The sequence below is a fragment of the Caloenas nicobarica genome, chromosome 4 (assembly GCF_036013445.1).
Source record: "Caloenas nicobarica isolate bCalNic1 chromosome 4, bCalNic1.hap1, whole genome shotgun sequence".
NCBI classification, from domain to species: Eukaryota; Metazoa; Chordata; class Aves; order Columbiformes; family Columbidae; genus Caloenas; species Caloenas nicobarica.
The window spans coordinates 22,064,200-22,085,758 of NC_088248.1; the positions used below are offsets into that span (position 1 = coordinate 22,064,200).

At 37.3% G+C, this 21,559-nt stretch overlaps 1 protein-coding gene across 4 annotated transcripts in view; it reads right to left on the reverse strand.

Annotated features, from left to right (window-relative positions):
• Positions 1-21,559, reverse strand: part of TTC29 (tetratricopeptide repeat domain 29) — a 220,166-nt gene that overhangs the window by 28,127 nt on the left and 170,480 nt on the right. For all 4 annotated transcript variants that reach the window (XM_065634079.1, XM_065634080.1, XM_065634077.1 and 1 more), the window contains one exon: positions 20,546-20,777. In XM_065634079.1, the coding sequence (XP_065490151.1) occupies positions 20,546-20,777 (232 nt within the window). The remainder of the gene's footprint in view (positions 1-20,545; positions 20,778-21,559) is intronic.

Here is a 21,559-nt window from a genome sequence, read left to right on the forward strand (position 1 = left end):
ATCTCCAGAATTACAGCATATTGAGAATGCTGCTGTCCATATTACGATATGAATGAACAAATATATGTAAAAGTCAGCCTCATCATAACGGCAACTCATTAACCATCGAAACATGTGAATACAATAAACATAATCTAGTCCATTCCTCAAACTGTTATGAAGTTTTTCCCAGTGGCTAATCAGGAGCACCCTTCCAGTAATCACATTTTCCCAGTGCTCTACTTTTAGTTCAACCCATCACGGACAAAGAGAAAAGATCATTAATTATTTTCTCCCCCACTTTAAATTCTACATATCTCAAATCTGCTATTGTGTCTTCCCTGGGTCTCTTCTGTAGACACAGAAGCTCAGAGTCTGCCATTAAATTAATGTTTTCTTTGGGTCATCATTTTTAGCTCCTTTTTAACCTTTCTGAATTTTCTCCGGCTTGCCCACATACTTCATAAAGATGATATCCAGAACTGCTATGATACTGAGACCTTACCAGTGTCGAGTAGCGCAGAAGGATTACTTCACGAGTCATCATTTTTTAATACCCTAGTAGGATGTTTGCAGTTTTTACAACAGCTTAACACTGTTGATCCAGGTTCAGCTTGTGATTTACTGCAAGTCCAGATTTTTTTTTTCTCTCTACGGAACTGGTACTTGCTCCCTTTTTGTAACTATGAACTTGATTATTCTTGATGATATATACTCAGACATACACACACACTAAGGCTCAGAAGATTACAACATATGTTTCTCAATTTGCCAAGGTCCTTTTGAATTGCAATACCATGAACCAGGATGCTTATGTCCCTTCCCTAGTTTGTTATCTGCAAACGTAACAAGCAGACTCTATTCCAGTCTCCAGATAAGGAATGAAAATACAAGATAGTACAGACTCAGATCCCTGTAGAAGCATGTGCGAAACGGCCCTCCATTTCTAATAACAGCCACTGATAGCTTTTTATAGGAAGGTTTTTTTATAATCACTATTCACCTACTTGATGGTTGGTTCACGTAGTCCATGCTTCCTTACTTGCTGATAAGTGTGGTGTATGATACTATGTCAAAAGCATCATGTGTATTCTCCTTGTTGTAACTTCTGTACCCTGAAGTTCTGTTGCCCTGTTAATTATTTTGGCTTAACACAATTTGTTTTTGGCAAATCCGTTTAGGCTGTTGCATGTTTCCTTGTTTTATCTCAGGTATCTATTAAACATTTGATTGTATGTTCTGGTATTTTTCCATGACAGGATCTTAAGCTGATTGATCTGAAATTCCTTGGTGGCTCCTCCTCTTTCCCTTTCTAAAAACAGGTATCAAGTTTGTCTTTTTCCACTACTCTGGAACCTGACTTGACCTCCATGAGTTTTCAAAAATGGCTAATGACCTCAAGATTGTTCCAGCCAGTTTTTTAAGTGTTGTAAGATGAAGTTTCTGCAGCCCATCTGATTTGAAGACCTGACTCCTCTAAGTACTCTCTAGCCTACTTTCTCCTCTTCTGGCCCTGGATCTTGCTTTTTTGTGGCAGATATAAACTCTCTTTGCCACATGATCCCAGCTGACCTTTTCTGTGAAGATTAAAACAAAAAAAGCACTAAAGCACATTGGACTCCTCTAGGTCATCTATTAGGAATTTCTCCCCTTTGTTGCATAGCAGACTAATACTCTCCTTGATCTTCCTCTGGCTAATAACATACTAATAGTTTGTTATCCTTGATGTCCCTTGCTAACTCTATCCCTACCACAGTTACTGTTATTTTATCCTTTATCAGGACATGAATATTTTCTGCTACATGTTCTACTTTCTCCATCACACTTCATTCTGTGTGATTAAAAAAAATCAAACACTGGTATATTGGTACATAAAAGGAGATATTCTTTTTGTCTGTAGCAACATATGCCCTTCTGCCTGAAAAATATCGTGGTGTTATGAATTTTTCAGTATTGGCAGGAACGGAGGTGCTATATAAACAGTGTTTTAACCATTTATTGATTGGTTCTTTAACAACATCTGACTCTGCTACAATCACAACTAGGTGACTGGAAACTCATTGTTTTATTTAAACTCAACATCGCACCATTGCCAACATTGGAGACTTGAGCTTAGGGATAAAAATTGGTGCTGACAAACAAATTCACTGGAAAGAAAATAATATCAAAATTAAGCATATCTCAGCACTGGACTTTTGGCATGTTTCTCAGTACAGCTATTTAAATGGGGGTATCACAGAAGCAGTTCCCCCAGGGCCTGGCAACAGTGAGGGCACCATCTGGATTCTGCGGTCTCAGAAAGTACAAGGAGAAGGGGAGGGAAAACTCAGGAAGGGGGACGGGAGGCAAATGTTATGAAGGGAGATGACTGCCATGGCAAGTGAGAATAAGAGAGAGGGAGAGTACAAATATTTTGCTACCTTCAGGGCCTGAAGGAACTCCTGGTATCACTGTCCTTCAAATGTGAAATTTATTACTCCAATCCCAGAAATTATTTTTATCTTCTCCAAAACACATAGGAAAGAAAACAAGAAGGGGAATGAAGCAAAAATAAGAGCTTAACCTTTTAAAGCTTGTTTAAATCTTTCAACTGAACCATTTATTGAATAAGGGTCCACTCCTGACCCTCACTGCAATGAAACTATTCACATAGGCAGGGATTACTCACATGAGTAAGAATCACAAATATATTTCCTAATACACTTATGCCAAAACAAATTGGATCCATTTTTCTGCATGCTTCACAGATGCAATATGAAACAATGAAGAAAAGGCTTCCAAAATGATCTTATTTCTGTTTATCTTAAGTTGAAAAGCAAACAAATTAATAATTTGCAAACCAACAAGAATTCAACCTTGAAATGCCTCTGGTCATTAATGGTTGCAAGAAAGGAAAAACAAAATGCAGAACAAAACTAAGGATTATATTTTAAAAATCAAGAAAAGAATAGCTTCTGTATAGAAGAAATGTTTGCTTTATTCTCTGCACAGATGCTGTACAAGCAAAATTCTCAGTATATTAATATAAACTGTCTGTAAAAATTCAACCCGATTTCATAAGACCAGCAAAAGAAAACAAAGGGAAGCATGACGTTTATGGGCTTTTTCCTCTAGCACAACCATGCAAGCTGAGCTGTGAAACTGTGATGGAAATATTAGAGCTGTTGTGCCTGAAAAAACACAGTGATCATTTCATTCTTCCTGTCTTTTAATGCTCCAGGGTTTTGGAGACGAATAGGAGCAATAAGTTCACTTTGCAGAATTAATGCTGTAATTCTTTATCATAAGAGCGGAGCATTACCTCAATCTGATTTTTCTACAAAATGGTTCAAAGTCTATTTTTAATGATGGCCCTAATTTGTTAACACCTTTTAAATTATTAATCCCCTTTATATTCAAGTAGTTATTGCATGTCATAACAATGTATCTATGCAGGGAAATTTAATAGTATTTTCTGCATGTCAAGAAAAGGCTTGTTCTGCAAAATGCTATTAAAACTGATAATGAGCTAAATATTTGCCATAGCAAACACTGAAATTACTATATCAATCAACTTTGGGTTCTCTTATTCAATAAACAAAATTTAACCTATTAACTTTGCCTAATTTTAGGCAGGAAAATGCTTGTTTTCAGGCATATCTTGCCCTTGACTTCATGTCTTTATCATCTGATAACTACATTTTCCTGGCCAATTAAGCCATTGTTTTGAATCAGACGTAGTAATATAAGCCTTTTATTCTGTCTTGAATGCAACTATATTACTAGATCTTGAATGTGATTTTCTGTGAGCAAATTTAGCCTACATTTTAAAGCACACATATATCACAGGAAAATGATAAGCTATGTTCCTGAAGACACCTTTCACATTAAAAAAAAAGGCTTTATAAGGAAGTCAAAGGGTAAAATAAAGCCCTATGTTGCAAATCTCTTAACTCTTCAGATTTTGGTATCTCCACAGATCTGCCTATGTGGCAGGATGTTTGTGTTAATATTTTAAGAAAATAACTCCAAAAATATAAAAACTGCATGCAAGCATCACTACTGACAGGCACACGAAGGAAAGCATCCTCTTTCGTGAGCATCTAAAGCACAAATCTGAATGCTGATTGAAATACCTAACATCCCATTCAGCGAAAAAAGAGGCAGGTTCCATCTCCGAAGAGCACACAGCGCGCACATCAGCTGAAGGGGTTTATTGCACGAGACGAGAGCCTCACCAGCGGCTGCTGGTGTGTGACGCTGCTGTTCACGCATGACATGGCTACATCCACCCGCTCACCGGCTTTTGTCACAGCAAGTCGCTGTGTGACCAGGCGGGACGTGAGCGCGCTCTCTTGAGGCGGAACGCAGCTCCAGGCACGGCTGCAAGTCACCTGCTCCCCTCGGCGCCCTACCCGGGGCTTGGATTTGGCCCCTCTTGCAAACAAAACCACCATGGACGGTCATGAGAGGGGTGTTAAAAATACCACTTTTGTGCTGGTGTCTTGACGTGAAATGCTAGAAAGGAGCGCTCTTTTGCAAGTGCATCCTGCATAGCACTGCTCTCCAGGATAGTACTGGTGCACAAAAATGAAGAGTAAGATTTTCTTACTCCCGCCTGCAGTAAGGGCCACATCTTACTCATACTGGACTCTGTCACGAAACTCATAAAAACTTCAAAGAGAAATGTATCCTACACTTCTGTGTCATAGGGGAAGTGGAGTCAAAAGGCGTGCTCCCTCAGTTTTGAGGAAAAGAGGTGTATATTCTAATTCGATAACCTGTGGTTCTTACTCAAAGACAATTTCTGAATATTAAATATTTCTAATGTAATGATGCAGAGTGACTCCTGAATGGAAATTAACAGCGCTTTAAGTGTCATTTAGGTAAGACAAAGCTACTTGTAAATGCTCATGCTCGTTTACATTGTTCCTCAACCTATTAATTTATTTCTTCTTTTCTCATGTTTCACATCCTCATACCTCACTGCCTCTGTGTGAAAGAATACCAATTTCATTTAATTAGGAGCAAGAACAGTATTAAGCTATTTTTTTCTGTGTAAATTGCATGAAGTATTGACTTAAAGTACCAAAATTTCTCTCAGAACAATACTGCCATATGTTTAATCTCTTAGACTTTGCTCTCCAAGACAGTATTCTGTTAATGAAGAAACACTTTTCTATTAAAGCTCTTATTTTTCACAATGATTAACAAAAATGGTGACTTTCAAAACGGTACCATGGATTGGTCATAAATACATGTAAGGTCTTAAAATATTTCATAGTTTTCTCTAGTTATCAAGACCGACCCAACTTTCAGGTGCAAGTTTGCAATCATTCATGATGAAACTGCACTTGGTGTAATCAAGGCTGAGTTCATATCAGGAATTTGTGTGTGAAAACATTTAGATGATAACAAATTATCCCCCCTTTGAGCATAATACAGCCAGGAAATTCTGAATTACCTTAAGGTTAAATTTAAAAGAACCTGAAATTTACAGAAAGATTGCTGTTGAAGGTTCAGAAACATTCCCACTTCCCATGTAGTGACATGCACTACATAAAAAATTACCATTAGCGGCTGTAGTTTCAGTTAAAACTGATTTAAGAAAAACACACTTTGTAGTTTCAAGTATTTCTGCTTACAGTATGGCTAATATGACAGGAAAAACGAGGAAGAACAAGTGAATTTGCAACAGGGGAGTGCTGCTCACTTCTGTCTCATGCTGTGCCAATACGGAGAAGTACCCTGCCGGAGGTACACCATGCAGAGACACGCACCCTCAGCCCCTAAACCCAGACCTTCCAGGCAGCTCTTGAGACTGAGCCACTGTGGCTTAATTCAAGATTCTTCTAAGGGCCATTTCTTTAGGTGATAATAATGGCTAATAATGATTCGTTAATCTTAATTTTAGCATAGAAAAAGCCGGCTGAAATATCAAACTAGAGAAATAAAATTATGTATAGCAAAGCAAACGTGAAAGAACGTGATGGGTCTCAGGCAGATATGAAAAAGAGTCAGATTCCTACACAGACAATTGCCAAATATATATATATATATATTATTTGTTGTTGTTTTTTTGGTGCAGTCTGAAGGTACAGCCTGGAGAAACCAAAAGGAACCAATGTAGATGGCTTTGAAATAGGGAAAGAACTATGAAGAGTTTGGATTAATGCAAAACCCAAATTGAATTGGCAAGGGGAAATAATAATCCATTTTAAAATGAAAACTGTAATTTAAAATATGAAATAAAAAAATAAAGTTTCACTTGACTCTTGAACCAACCAAACATATATCAACCACTGACATCTCAGAATCACAATTAAAACTACACTGATGGAGGGAAAGCTTTTCATCCGTTTCCAGGAAGCTGCAGAGCACAATCCTTCAGTCTTCTAAGTAATAATTACTTCAGAAACTTTTAAACCCTTGTTTTACCCATGGACACTGAGATTCTCAGGCACATAGGAAACCTCAGTCCAGTCTAAATAAAATGCAACAGCCTCTTTAGTATCTAGACCACAAAGTTCTGTGCACACAGAAATTACAGTCGGGACAAAGTGCTTTCCCTGTAACTGTGACTGTTTGTGTTGCACACTAGCAGGTCCCACACATGCATCCTCAGAGACAAATACTTGAAAATGTTTACAGCTAGCGAGGCACTGAACAGTCAATGATTATTAGAACTGGAACACAAAGCTGAAGTTTATGGAAATCAGTAATGGACGACATCTCATTTTAAGTCTGACAATAGGCAATGCTCATAGATAATTTTCTTCCTTCCATTAGGAACACACCTCTCTCAAACACCCCCAAATACCGGAACTTCTCACCATACAAAAACCAAACCAGTGTGTGTCTCTGCAGTGCTTAATGTACATGTGAGCAGAGGAAAGAAACATCCTTTTTCTCAAGAGAAGGTCCATCTATCAATCTGGAGCATTCACAGCAGAGCGAGATGACTGAAATTGGTCAAAGAAAATCAAACCCACCTCTGTTTCACATGGAGTGAAAGAGTGTATGGAAGACCAGCTAACTGCCTGGTCATAACTGCTTCCACAGGATACTCCTTCTGTTCAACACTGATGAAGTCATTTTCCTGAAGCGGCGTCTCCCTGAGCAGAATGCTTGCTGGATGGAATGTGAGTGGGTTTTATTGATCATTTGATCTATTTGAAGATGGATGCTTTTTGTACTCTCTTCGCTTAGCTATAACTTCTGCAGAAGACCAGTATAGCCTTGGACTTTTGTTCATGAATGACTCCTATGCAAATAATAGCCTTGCCAGCCTTTAACTTAGGTAGAAGCTTCTCTGTAGGAAGCTCTTACTAAATGGAGGCAGCTATGTTTAAATCTTAGGATAGAAAGAGAAGTGACATTTAGATAAGTTGACTTGAGAACCTGGAGCTAGGGAACTACTGCAGATAAGACTATTAGAAGGGGGTCCAAGATAAAAAAAAAAAAAGCAAAAAAAAAGCCTTAAGCTGCCATGGGAGGATAAAAATAATTGATGAAAAGGAAATAAAAGTATTTGATAAAGGCTCAAAAGATGAGTCATTTGGGTTGTAAATATTTTGATTTCTCTTTACGAAAGACTGGCAAAAGGGAACTCAGTACAGCTTTATGAGAACTGAGAGTTGTGAAGGCACACAGCAGTACTGTAATTTTACTTATTTGAGGACATGGATTCAACTATTGAACTCTGAACCTGGAGAAAAATCTGATTCTGTTCTTTGAAGTATCAAAACATACAGTCTAGAATGGATATAGAAACTGTTCAGATCTCACATCTGGGTTTCTAGAAAAAACATCCTCAATCATAAATAAGGATCTAAACCACTTCATTTGAGTTCAGCTGCATCTCTAGTTAGCATTAAAGTATGAATGGATTCACTCAATAAGAGGAATTCAGAAATTTAGCTGCTTTCCTGCTTTAGAAATTTATGTAAGAAGAGTCCTGAATTATGTAAGAGACTTTGAACAACAAAGCTTCCCAGCACTTAGAGAGACCACTAAAGAATAAGCAGCAGCCCTTCCCTCTGCACAGGTCTCTTTCTTGCTGCTGAAGCCCTTCATCTTACTGCCCTTCTGGAGCACACATCAACCTGCTGTGCTCAGACAAGTGATATGGACTAGTCCTCCTGGACAATATAACTGGAAAATACATAAAAAGGAAACAGGATCCTTGCATCTTCTTTCTACCTCCTTCCATCAATGACGCTCATAAGCAGGAACTACATTCCATCATATCTAATCAACACTCAGACTAAGCAATCCTTATAACTATTATTTTCAGAAAACACTATAAAATTTTCTTCTAGCATGTGTCAGATAATTCCCTTCTCCAAGGTTACTGCAAAAATAGAAAGAATGAATTTGAAGTCCTCAATGGAAAGAACAGATATGGAGTTTGAACTACACGCACTCTACCGCACTCCCCTTTAGACATAAAAGCAAAATCTTCTAGCTTTTTTCCTTTTCCTGCATCATTTTACCCTTTAGAACAGATGTCCATGAATGCTGTGGAAGGTCCATTGCCAGATATTTTTAAGAACAGGCAAGACAAACTTTTCTTAGAAATGACATAAATACAGTTTCTCCTACCTTGGAGCAGAAGATGACTTCTTAAAGTCCCTTCCATTACTATGTTTCTATGATCCTATGTTTATTGTCCTACCTCATTAAATTACACAGTTCTGGAAAATACTAGGGATGATGTTGCCAAGGTGATTTGAGTATCTTCAAATTAACCCCACAGGCTTTGGCACTGGGAAACAGAAAGACTGCCAACTGCTCTTTGTGTTTTCCCTAGCCTGCTTCTGATTCTTCTAACTGGCATCTAGTCAAAGTTACAACTGAGCTTTTACACCTCTGTGTTTAAATGAATCAAAGTCCCATAGTTTACAGTTTAAAAAGCAGATTGTACCTATGTGGAAACTGAATGTAGCTTTGATTTTCCTATCCAAGTATCTCTAAGTAATTAAAACCCCTGTCCCACTGCCTTATCATATCCAACTTCCATGTCCTGGGTATTTGCATCTTCATAAATGGTAAAGATTTCAGCTTTCTCCATCAGAAGACAATTCTTTCCTATTTAGAGACCACATTGAGGACAAATATTTTTCTTAGATTGCCATTAACATGTATCAAAAGAAACCAGGGAGCACACACAAAAAGGGTGGCTGAAAGGTGCTTTACAATATATGAAAACAAATTAAGCTTATTAGTATAACTATCATTACAGGGAAATATTACCATACAATTGGCAAAAGGCAACAAAGTAGCAGTTTGTTGGTACTTGGCTTACAATTTCGAAGGATGCAAAGTATTTTCTACTGTATCAGCCTTATTGACTATACTCAGCTTTAACTGTTCTTACTCAGGCTATTGCACATACCTAATATCTAACTCAAGGGTTCAAGGCTCAGCTGGGCAAGTTAACAGCACATTATACAGTTATGTATGTAAGAAGTACTTTAGCAAACACCATCTGAAGAAATACTACACTGCAAATGCCACAATATTATTGTGACAATAAATAGCACATGGTGGCCTCTTTCTACAAATGTTCAATGTTGCAGTACACATAATTTACCCGCATTGAAAAGATGGTTTCAAACTTGCATTGTAAGGAATCTAAGCTCCTGAGTTGATAGTCAGTTCAGTTTGGAATCGAAAGGGATGTAGACATAACATGTATTGCATTGGTATCTCCTTCCAGCGCTTCCAGAAGACTTACACTGATGTCTTCTTCACTCTTACCAAGACAGGAGAGTCACAGTGTCCTGCTGTTTTGATTCTGTGGTGACAAAACTAGCATGAAGAAGGAATTCTACTGCAGTCTGCACAGTATTACTTTATGCTGCAGACTGTTCACAGTATTACTAACTCCAGATGGCTCAGGGAATGAGGGATTTAATTTGAAAAAAAAAAAAAAGTTGCAAGAATCTAAATGTAGAACTTGAATGTTAAGATCCTAATGATCAAAACGTAAGATCCTGGATCTGATGCACAATGTACCTGTTGAGACAGTCCAAACTGCATTTTAAGAAACCCCCTAAAAATCATAGTAGGACTTAAAATGAATTTTTTTTTAAAAGCCCAAGTATGTGTAGCCTACAAAACCAGAAAAAAAAAAAAAAAAGCAGCTGTAAATCCTCTTAAAAGCTTAGGGCTACCTCAAAACCTTCTAGAAAACAGGGAAGCCTGTGGGATGTATAGTTGTGTGTATATAATGATGTGCATATATATATTCTGTAGGTGTAACTGAGGATCAGAGTTCAAAATACCCTGGAAAATCTAAACCTCTGGGTGCAAACCCCCTAGATCTCCTACTCAATTGGGAAAAAAATAGTCTGAAAATAAACACTTATTTTCTCTTCAATCAAAGGTTAAAATGGCTTCATTGCTGACTTCGTCCATCTGCCAATTGTTGACAGCTGTCAATATAGGGATTTGACTTCTTTATCCAAGCATCACAAACCCTACATTAGTATCTTCAGAGAAAGATCTTGACTGTGAGAGCTGCAGTTTCACTGCCCCAGCTCAATTACTGCATTCTTGAACTGCAGTGTATTCATTTGTGGGCACTGGGGCAGCCAGTGGGAGGGTATTGATTGGAGTATAATGTCATGTATAGCAGCGAGAGTAAGATGAAAAGTGTTTTCTGCTTAATGGGTTGGTATTAAGTAGGTGGGAATGGCTTCTAATTAGCCAACAATTGCTGTGTTTCTCAGTTTCCCTCCTTTCCCTCCTCCTGTCGGTCACCAGCTGCCAATCTCTCTCTCCTTTTCCCTTTTTGTGTGGAGTTCATTGCTCACTGCAGTGAAAGCCTTTGTTTAAAAAAGAGGGCTCCCAGGGTCTCATCTGCCAGGGTACAGCTTGCTGCCTGCGATGAGTAGCAACTGTCAGTTTATTTTATCTCAACCTTTTCATCATTCTGCTGAAACTGGTCGAGTGAAACCACCTGAGAGACCTGAGGATTCAGTACCTACAAGTCATTAGCCAGGACTGCTCAGTCTCTCCCCACACAGCAAGTCAACTGAACACTGCTTAAAATATAGTCCACTTTAACCCCATATTTTCCTATGGACGTATTAGAGCTCTGTGCATCTTCTAGATTTTAGTTTCATGATCATTCCTTAAACATACTACACCTATGATTAGTGAGTAATACATATTCCAGTGCTTCTCGACACAAATGCTCAAGCATCGTTCTTTAGAAATACAAAATATAATAAAATCTATTTATTACAATGCTTCATTCTGAATCTTCCACCGATCTCAGTTATGTTTCCCAGCATGAACATCATACCTAGCAATACCCCCAATTATTTGAACCTCTGCTTCCCTAGAAGTTTTTCATAATGCATCTCAGATAAAAGGGACAAATTCTGCTCATAGTTACACTTGTGCAATATGCCCTGCTCCCCACTTCCCAATCAACAAGATTTTATGGACACAACAAAAAGCAATATTTGGCCCATAATTTTAGCATATTTGCAACATTTCCCTCTCTTTGCCATGCAGTTTGTCTCTCTGCGTGTACATGTACATATACTCCACAAGCACATTTCCCTTCCAAACAGCTAACATAATTGCAGTACTACAATCATTAAAAACTTAGCAAAGTATGCGAGAGAAATAAATATTTTATTTTGATCCAAAACAAAATCAAATTTGTCTAAATCAAATTTCAAAATCATTAGCTCATACAATCTTTTTCTGGTAATCACAGCTAACTTGTTGCAGCCATTATTAACACCTTTAATACAGCAACTGCAGTGTTGCTTTCCCTCATGTAAACAGTGAGCCATTTCAAGATATATAAGAGATGACAAGGACACAAACCCAGTTATCCTCTAATATATCAGCTGATTCCCTAATGCTTAAAATCGTCAATGTTTCATCTCAATTCTGTTCTTACTGCAGCATAAGTGTGTGTACTTGTATGAATCTCAACAAAATAAAAAATAATTTGATGTTATTCTCAAAATTGAGCTAAAGGTACAAGTGAGGATAAACTCACACTTGGGGAATTATACATCTCAAGATGCTGTTCAGCAGATTGAAAGGTTCTGGAGCCAAAGGACTGAGCTCCACAGCACCCTGAAGTGACATTTTCTACTAGGAGAAAAAAAAGCATAGAAATAAACAAAGGGCTATAAGTGCTGCACCCAGGGTAAGAAGCCAGTGGATATCCCAGAAGTACCAACACCACGCAGCAAGCGTCCCTCTGCCCTCCTCATTCCTACCATCTATAACATTCTGATTTTCTTTGACACCAGCTACTAGGGCATGATCTAAAGTTTCCATACCTCAAATTCCTTGGGTGCACACCATGAGCTGAGCAAGACTACTATATGCCATACTTATCCTCTGTTTTTCTGGTTCAATTTTACATCAGCAACGAGTTGAAGGCACAGCACTATCACTTAGATGCCCAGTTGAGATGCATAGACACAATCAGACAGCTGAATGTCTATGTACTTGCGATCTGTAAATATCAGGCAGTACGAAACACACTTTCACAAAACAAACACGGTTTGAGCATCAGCTTTCATGGACATTATGATTAGCACACGAATAATCACAAAGTTTAGATGTGAAAGGTGCTGGGCACTTGCAGTTCCCATTTCAAAAACTGCTGCAGAAGATTTATTCCTCACAGGAGCTGTCATCAGCTACATTGCATTTGACAAACATCCGTAGCAACTAGACTTCAAAAGTTAAAAAAATATGACAGAGTTTTTAGGAAAAGGAATTGTATTAAAATACTGTAGCCACCGCAGAAAAAATATGAAAAAATTCTGATTCAGAACAATTTCAAATTGGTCTCCCCAATCAGTTACCGCATCTGATACTTATTAATGTCAGTATTACAGGGTAGTAGCTACATGTTCAAAATCATGTACTTGTATGATGCCCCATGGAAAATACTGTACAGTTACTTGGCTCTGTGGCAAGACTTGAATGAGCCCTTAAATGGGAATATTCTGTATTACAGATAATATTGAATGCTTAACTGACTGAGTAAAAACAAGTAGATGAGCCTAAGGGCATAGTCATCTACTTAAACATGCATGTGGATCTTCAAACTAATTAATCACCTAGTTGTACACTTAAACTTAGTCAATTCATTCACACAGGTGATTAAGATCTCTTTAAAGGCTACTTTGATACTTCACAATTTTCTATTAACCGGCTTACCAAGATACCTAATATGAAGTGTCATTCTTTCCAGTGTATTCTCTGATAACAACAAAATAAAAAACACAGAGCATGAAGAACAGTGCCAACATGGTAAATATAAAAAACCTGAAACACCACTCTTAAAAAACCCATATTGGTTCTACTACAAGGACAAAGTATATACCTAATAAGGTATAGATTGACATGCTAGCTTCTGGGTATAAAGGTAACTGACTTAAGCTCCATGAACATTGGCTGAAAACGTACAAAAAATTGTGATTTGGAATGAAGGTGTGGGGCCAAAAAGGGAGAGAGAATAATTTGCAATATAAAGGTGAAGAACAGGAGAGACAACAGAAGTAAGGCACAGAAGAGACGGTGAAGGAAGAAAACAAAAAGAAACCATTCAGAAAAATCACAAAATATTCCTGATGATTACAGAAAGAAAAAAAAAGGTGTATTTTGGGGCAAAAGAAGTATAGTTTCATAAATAAATTAATTGAGGAAGTATGACGCTTCACTTCTGAAAAATAGATTGGCTCATTCTAAAGGTAAACAATTTCAGTCTCGACTGTCTTTAGACCACAGAGTCTTAATAAAAACAGCAATTTGTCACTTAAACATAAGAGGAACATAAAACAATATGTCTAGACAGGGGAAGGCACCTCAGGAAAAAAGTCCTCAAAGATGCAGAGAAGAAAGCTAGCTTGGGAGACTACGGAAAACGAAGGTGTTTGATACACTGACTGTGACTCCTGAGATGACCTAAGGGTTCTGTTACAGAAAATATGCACCGAATACAGTTTCTCTGTCTTGGCTTTGGTTTTCTGCATCCAAAGATTGTTGGGGAGCTTTTGGTAAGGAAGGGTTTGCAGTAGAGAACGGTTTTCATGTTGACCTGAGGTCAATATCTCTCAGTTGGCATGTTTGCAGACAGCACCAGTAAAAGGTTCTTTATAAAGTTTAAGTGACAACAACCTTCTCAATATTAAACAAAAACATAAAAGTCTGCTCTTTGGTTCTTTCTGAAGATCAATTTTCCCTTTTGAGAATGAGAGCATAAAACCCATGTCCTACGGGATCAGAGCAGGACTGAGCTTCTGCCCCAAGAATTTCACTTTTTAAACCGGTAAGAAAATCCACTTTTGGTTGAAGTACTGACAGTGCCATGCGTGAAGCTATGCTACTTCAGTGCATAAAGCTACACTAAAGGGTCTGACAATACACCATAGTTTGAACGCCACTTCCAACATTTATTTTCCACAAGAAAGAGCAATTTGCCTTATTTAGGGAACCATTTTCTGCTGATCTAGAAAGCCTGTCTGAGAAAACACAGCTGGATGCCAACACTGTTTAGCACGGGATGTGTCTAAAGCAAATGCATGGTGAGATTTAGACTTTTCCATAGAAAGTATCAGAAGGAAGAAAAATCTAAATGAGATCCAAATTCTCCTCTGGTTAAGATGTTTTTATATAACTGTAGATGACAAGAACACTCACGATCACATTAGACAGGACAGTAACTTAGGAAGTTATAACACCACCATACAAGAACTGCCAACTTTTGGCAAAGACTATGAAGAAACTTCTCCTAACACATTGTTGCATGGTTAAACATTAAAATATTCTACAAAACCTTCTCTCAAATATGGTACTGCCAATCCACAGACCTGGCCTAGATCTGATCCTGTGTAGCAATTTCCAGTTATTTAAGACAGTATTTAGAAAGAAATCATAGCCAAAAAAACGGGATAGTGCAATAGTACAAAGCACAAGAACACTGAATGTCAGCATTCCCTTGCTTTTTTCAGAGAAACTTTAGCCATCAGCAGAAAACAGAAGCTACTGCACTCCAAACAAAACTGACACAGATGTTCAAACTGCATTCTGAGACTCTTCATTGGGAATCTGGTGTGTCCAGCCACTGATCACAATGTGCTAAATAACTTCCCTGTCACTCTCAGCTCTTCTCTTCACAACTGATTCTTTCTGTGGTCCAAGCAATAATCACTCTCACTTTCTAAAAATATCAGAGTATATCATTAAGCAAACATAATCAAATACTTATAACCAACCGCCAGTTAATAGTAAATAAGACACATGAACCACATAAGCCGATTTTCTGAAACACACCTGTTCCATGTAATCAACACCTATATGTAAGCAGACTGTTTTTCAACATTTACTTAAAGGTATTTTGCATTAATATCAAAGGTGCAGTAGTACAAAAAATGACTGAGATTTTTTTAAAATTGAAAGTGAGATAAGCTAAAATTCAGCAATTGATGAGTGCTAGGTGATGTGAATAAGAAGAGGCAATACAAATTTAAAAATTTTGAAGAGAAAAAGATAATGACTTAGCCATCACTATTTTTTTTTCCTGATAATTTTCCTGAATGTATACACTTTGGCATTTCTAACTACGCTTTCGTTTGTTTGTTTTTTTTTTTCTTCCCAGAAGTGAGCAAATTATCCCGTTTGATAAACCCCACAAAAATGTGCAGAAGCCATCCTGTGAATCTCAATAGGAGACACTGAAGCATTTGAGCTACTTTTGAAACATGTTTATTACGAAGTGAACCTTTGTGCCTCTGGCACAGGGACAGCCTTGGAGCCTGTACTTGGTCACACATTCTCTTTCCATAATTTAAAATTAGTGTTCTTATTTAACAGTGTGAACAAGTGTATAATTCCCTTATTTCATGTTCAGTTGTATTTTCTGAGAAAATACAAAAATCTGTCTCTAAAAGCTTTTCTATTTCTCATTATTTTTGGTTATATTAACAATGCATTCTGAAAAAATGAATAAACTCTCAGTTTGTATAAGTCACAGTGATTGGGAAGAGAACCATCATTTGGCCTGTCCAAATTCAGTCTAGCCACTTCAGCACTGACAACATTTACCTTTAATTATCCTTACTCAACAAGTTAGTTACAAAACCCGCTCATGTACTATCAAGGAGAAACATTAAAAGAAAATATTAAGACTGCATGATAATTTCAGTCACCAGACAAGCCCATATATTTGCCTTCTGTACATGTTAACTGCAGAATAGAACTTATTAAGTAATAAATGAGTCAAACTATAACAGACACACAAACAGGGGCTCTGAGGGAGCACGTGCACAATTCCGGTAGTCTCACATCAGTATCATGGTTTGCCAAAATCTATGACAGAGGTTTAGATATGAAATAAGCAGTGAAAGGAACCTTCTAACACAAGCCTCTGCCTTTCCAGTGACACGATATAAGAACTATTTTAAGGATGTACATCTGTGTAAGGTACAAAGACTTGCTATTTTTGTAGTTTTGATGAGGGCACCATATCTTTTCTTTCTCTTAAACATTCTCAGATCAAAAAATCTGCTGCCATTGATGAACATTTACTGGGCAAATATGAAATATAATTTATAATGCACCTTCCTGATGAAAATTGGTTTTGATTTGCTGAAGTACAGTCAAGCATTTTGGGTACAGTGCCAAGACAGAACAGTTTTACTAGCATGCGTTTGAGGTAACCAACATAATTTATTAATGGAGGAAAGACAAGATTTGCAATGTTGGAAGTTTTCCTGGAATTAGTGTACTTCAGAAAGAAGAGACAGTAAAAAAGCAGTTTATCACATTATGTAGCAGACTGTTCTACTGTTGGACACTGTTACCAAAATGGCCCATAAATTACATAGCCATGGCAAGTTACAGTAGAGAAATGTTAATAGAATTTGTTTAGTGTAATCTTTGATCTCATATCTCACTTCTGACTTTACCATTCTTTAGGGATAATCCTTTTATTAATGAATGACAAAGTCACATGCAAGCCTAATCTAAAATGCACCTGGGAAGGTCTCTTTTCTTCAACACATTAACGATTTTGTGCTAGACACATCTTTTACAAGAAAATGACTATAAACCACCTTAAAGATATTTTTAAAATGTTAATTGGTAGGATTACAACTTGACTTTTTACACAACAAAAAGGAGCCATTCACATTATGGAATTCACCATTATATACATCTATGAGCGGGAGCTGGAAAAAGAATATTGAGGGACTACATATTTGGGAGTAAGAACAAAAGCTCATTACAGTTTATTTTCCAAGCTCTAGTTTCAGCTGGCGCATGCATTTTAAATCACATTGAAGGCTGCTCAGATATGGAATACTAGAAATAGTCCTGATCATGCTAAAGTGGATGGTACAAGACAATTCCATTGATAATAAGACTTCACAATTAATGATATAGGTACAACAATAATTTATGCTGCATTTGTAGCTATTAGTAAAAAACCAAAACGACACCAAAAATACTCCCCAAAACCCCAAACCAAAACAAACACAGAAAACCTACAGTAAAATATGTCAATTTCAAGAAGTTCTTCAAAGTCAAGAAATGTACATCTAAATTATGGCCAAAAGCATATAACATTTCTCAAGAAAACAGCTGAAGACTTTTTAGTATGATGAAAATAACACCTTTTAAATCTACTCTTAAAAGTGCTGAGATGATTTCAAGCATCCAAGGTCTCCTGCTGAGGCACAGCCCTGCCAGATGCAATGACCTGGACAGAGAATTGCTGGACTTACAGAAAACACAATTCCTGGTCAGCGTTTCATGTAATCAATACCCAAAATGTGATCCAAAATTTCCCTGCCTTCAGCACCTTTAATTATTAGTCTCCCTTCTAGAAGGTGGCAAGTCAGGAGATTATTTATTGGAAGACCTGTGAAATATTTTCTCATCAGACAATGTCACTCATGCTGTGAGTTCCTCTTTAGCCTTTCACATGCAGTCACAAGCTTTTTTGCCTACTGATTCTGCCGATAATAATTTTTTATATGTTTGACTAAACGTAAAAAGATCAATAAAAATGTTTTTGTTCTTGCAGTGGCATCTCAAAACAGCATAAATAACTCTCTTGTAAGTGAAGTCAGGTGACTGAGTCAAATGCAGCAGATAGAAACACATTCTCCTTTGCATTTATAAACACTGTTTTCTGACAATTCCATCCCTTTTGTCTATGACAACTTTGGTCAAAGCGTCCGTTTTAGTAATAATGTTGAGGTAAACTGAGTAATTAATGCTTCTTCCTGCCTGGTTATTGAAATGATTAATTTAGAAGATAAGCTTTGGTTGAAAGACATAAGGTATCTGGCAATACTTGAATTTAAATGTCATTGTTCCTCCACTAGCCTAAGTATTTATTTTGCCTAAGAATACAGAAACTACTCTTATTTATTTTGTCACAGAAAGATTAACCAGTCAGAATAGCTAGAAATAAAAATGTATTATCTTCCTTCTTCCCTTCATTAAACTCCTCTGCGGATCAAGAACCACCATTGTTTTTTGTCTTTAGCTGCTTTATCCTCAAAAAGACTGAGAAAAATCTAGAAGATTATCGATGTTGAGCTGTTTGAAAGAGCTAGAAATACTGTTCTATTATCACAGCAGGAATTTCCAAAGTGATGAGTTCATCACAGGATACACGGCCATTCTGCTGGAAGGTAGGATAAAGGCTATACTTGAACCTCAAAGCTGGTGAATCCGGATATTGAACTGGTGCCAGGTCATGTTTCGCCAGACACAGATATTAAAAATGTAATGCCAGTACTAACTAGAGATCTGGCACACAGAGCATGAAGAATGTTACAGGTTGTGCTGACAGTGTGACACTATGTTTTCCTGGATGTAATCTGGGTATCCTGAGAGTAAGCTTGGTGCACTAATGAGAAGAATGATACTGAACTGGAAGAGCTGCTAAATATGCAGTAGCCACAGGGTTCCTGGAGTTAACTGGAACTGAAATGAAAACCACAGTACCAAAAGTAACAGAGGGTAAACTAGGCAGAAATGCTGAAGGAAGAGAATCTCAGCAGGTAAAACTTGTTTCTGGTACCACGCTTGCCAGGACATAAAGGTCTTTTCTAATCATACTCTTTTTATCCCTGACGTCCTGTTGAAGAGCAGCATGAAGCTCAAGCTTAAAGGGGCACACATCATTTCAGGATATAAATGAGTATCGCAACTGTCTGGAGAAAGCAATATGTAAAAGTTGAATAGAAAACTTCTCTAGGTGCAAGAAGTAAAATACACGCTGAAGATACAAAGATCATCCTATCTCTACAGGTCTAGAAACTTACTACCCCTTGCAGGAGACACGCACCCAATTAACTTTGCCAGCCAACAAAATCTGATTGTGACTGTCCTGGATATTAACTTATTAAGGCAAAAATAATAAATATATACAGTCATTGATAAAGAAACACATTATCATTGAGAAAGAACAGCCCTGTTACCCTTACTGGAACTCTAAACAGAGTGCTGATTTGTTCTCTCTTCAGCATGCCAATGAACGTCCTTATTCCACAATTCTTAGTTTTGCTTCCAGTGTTGCCTCTGCTACCCTGGCTCCTGTTAAACTGCTAACATCTTCAATTATCAGGCTGTTAACCACTTATTTTATATATAAATTTCACAATTGAAGTTATACTTGTTTCATTTCCATGAAAGGAAAAGATACACAAGGAAAGGACAGACAAGCAGTTCTTTGGCTTTGAAAGTATGATAAATGAGGGGGAATTTGGACACAGTAACTCTGAAGCTCCATGTTATGACTTTGCCCCAGCTGTCATTTATTTCCAGTGTACTCCCAATTCAGGCACTCCACAGGAAGGCAGAGAGTGAAGCTTTAAGGTGGAGTAGAATTATCCCTCTTCCTTCCCCAGTACAGTACGGTTCAGTACTATCAATACTTGGAGACAATGCATAATTCATTTCGTCTTGTATGAACATATAGTACAGGGGAAAATAAAGTACAGAAAATTTAACCCATGAAGAAAGAGGTCGACTCCACCCAAAGTCCTCCTCTACTCTTTATTTGAGACAAGGAAACACAGTGAAGAAATCAGAGTTGCCTTTTTTCTTCCTCTTCACCTCCAATGTCAAGTATAAGGATGCCAAAAATAAAACAGCATGTTCTTCTGAATTCAAAACTATGTTCACTATGTCAAGCAGAAATTACTTCTTACTATTAGTAACAGGGAACTTATTTTTGGATGCACTTGAAAAACTGACTGCAAATGAATATTATCATTATATTTTTAAAGATTAAAATAATGATATTGGACTAAACAAATACACACTGCTTGCCTGTAACGGTCATGTTTTGGAAAACAACACTGAAAAAAGTTACCAATCATAGCACATCTATTTCTCCCTGCTATATTGTATTTAAACCTATTTAAATCAGCCTTTAAAATAAGCACACAAAGGAGTAAATCTAACCTCCATTCAATACAAGGATTAAACCCAGGAAATAATTTAATAAAACTCTACAAGAAAAACGACTTAACTGTAGAGGACAATACAGCACTAATGCGTTTCATAACCAATGTCTTACCGACTGTAAGAGGGTCAGTGCACATGTCACTTTTGTTCTCCTTCCATTCCAGCAGGTACTTGAGGCTGACGGGATCTTCTGCTTCTATATGGCTTTTAAATGCCACCATCAGCTTATGAGCCTCTGCAATGCCACGGTAAGTCTTTGTTTCACCCACTGAGGGCAAATTATTTAAAGTTTTTGCTGCTTCAAAAGCCTGACTGGTATATTCAAAAGCTTCATTATAGTTCCCCTAGTAAAGAAAAGAAAAAAAGAAAAGGAAGAAAAGAATTGTAAAAACTACTTGTAGTCACCTATATTTTATGTCAACATTAGAGGCTGCTCCTCTCGCACCTCAGAGACATCGTAGTTGAGAGGCCAGCCCACGGAATGACTCATAGCAGGGTATTAAGCAAATCACTCTCCATCACTGTTTCCTAACTTCTAAAATCCAGATAACACTACTCGTATCTTCCTCAGGAACTGAATTGTTTTTTGGTTGTCTGTGCAGTATTTTGAACATACAAATCACTGTACCAACGCCAAGCATTAATACTGATTCCAGCCAGGCCATTTAGGAATTGTCACTATTGTTTCATAAAGTTTAACACCTTTGTGGGAGGAAAGGTCCTGATTTACTACTGTGATACTAAATTTTAGAAAAGAAAACCTAAAACTGGAAAAAGGAGAATGATTAAATGATGGACATAAAGTACGGAAAAGAGCAGAAATTAAAACCTACAGATTTGTGGGGGAAAAAGAGGTATACCAACACCCAGGGATATTCCTAATCAGAAAAAGACAAACAGTGGGAGAAATATAAGCCAACTGTTACTAAATAGAAAACTTGAAGCTTTTATCTCTTTATCCTGCAGAACACAGAAATCTAGCATTCATGAATCCAGTAAAAAGGAGTATAAACTACAGCAGATAGTACCTTGAGAGGAATTTTTAAAGAAAGTATAACAAGAACTAATTTTTATGTGAGATATAGAAAGAAATCTCCTGAACTTCTTGACGAAAGAGGAATAAAGA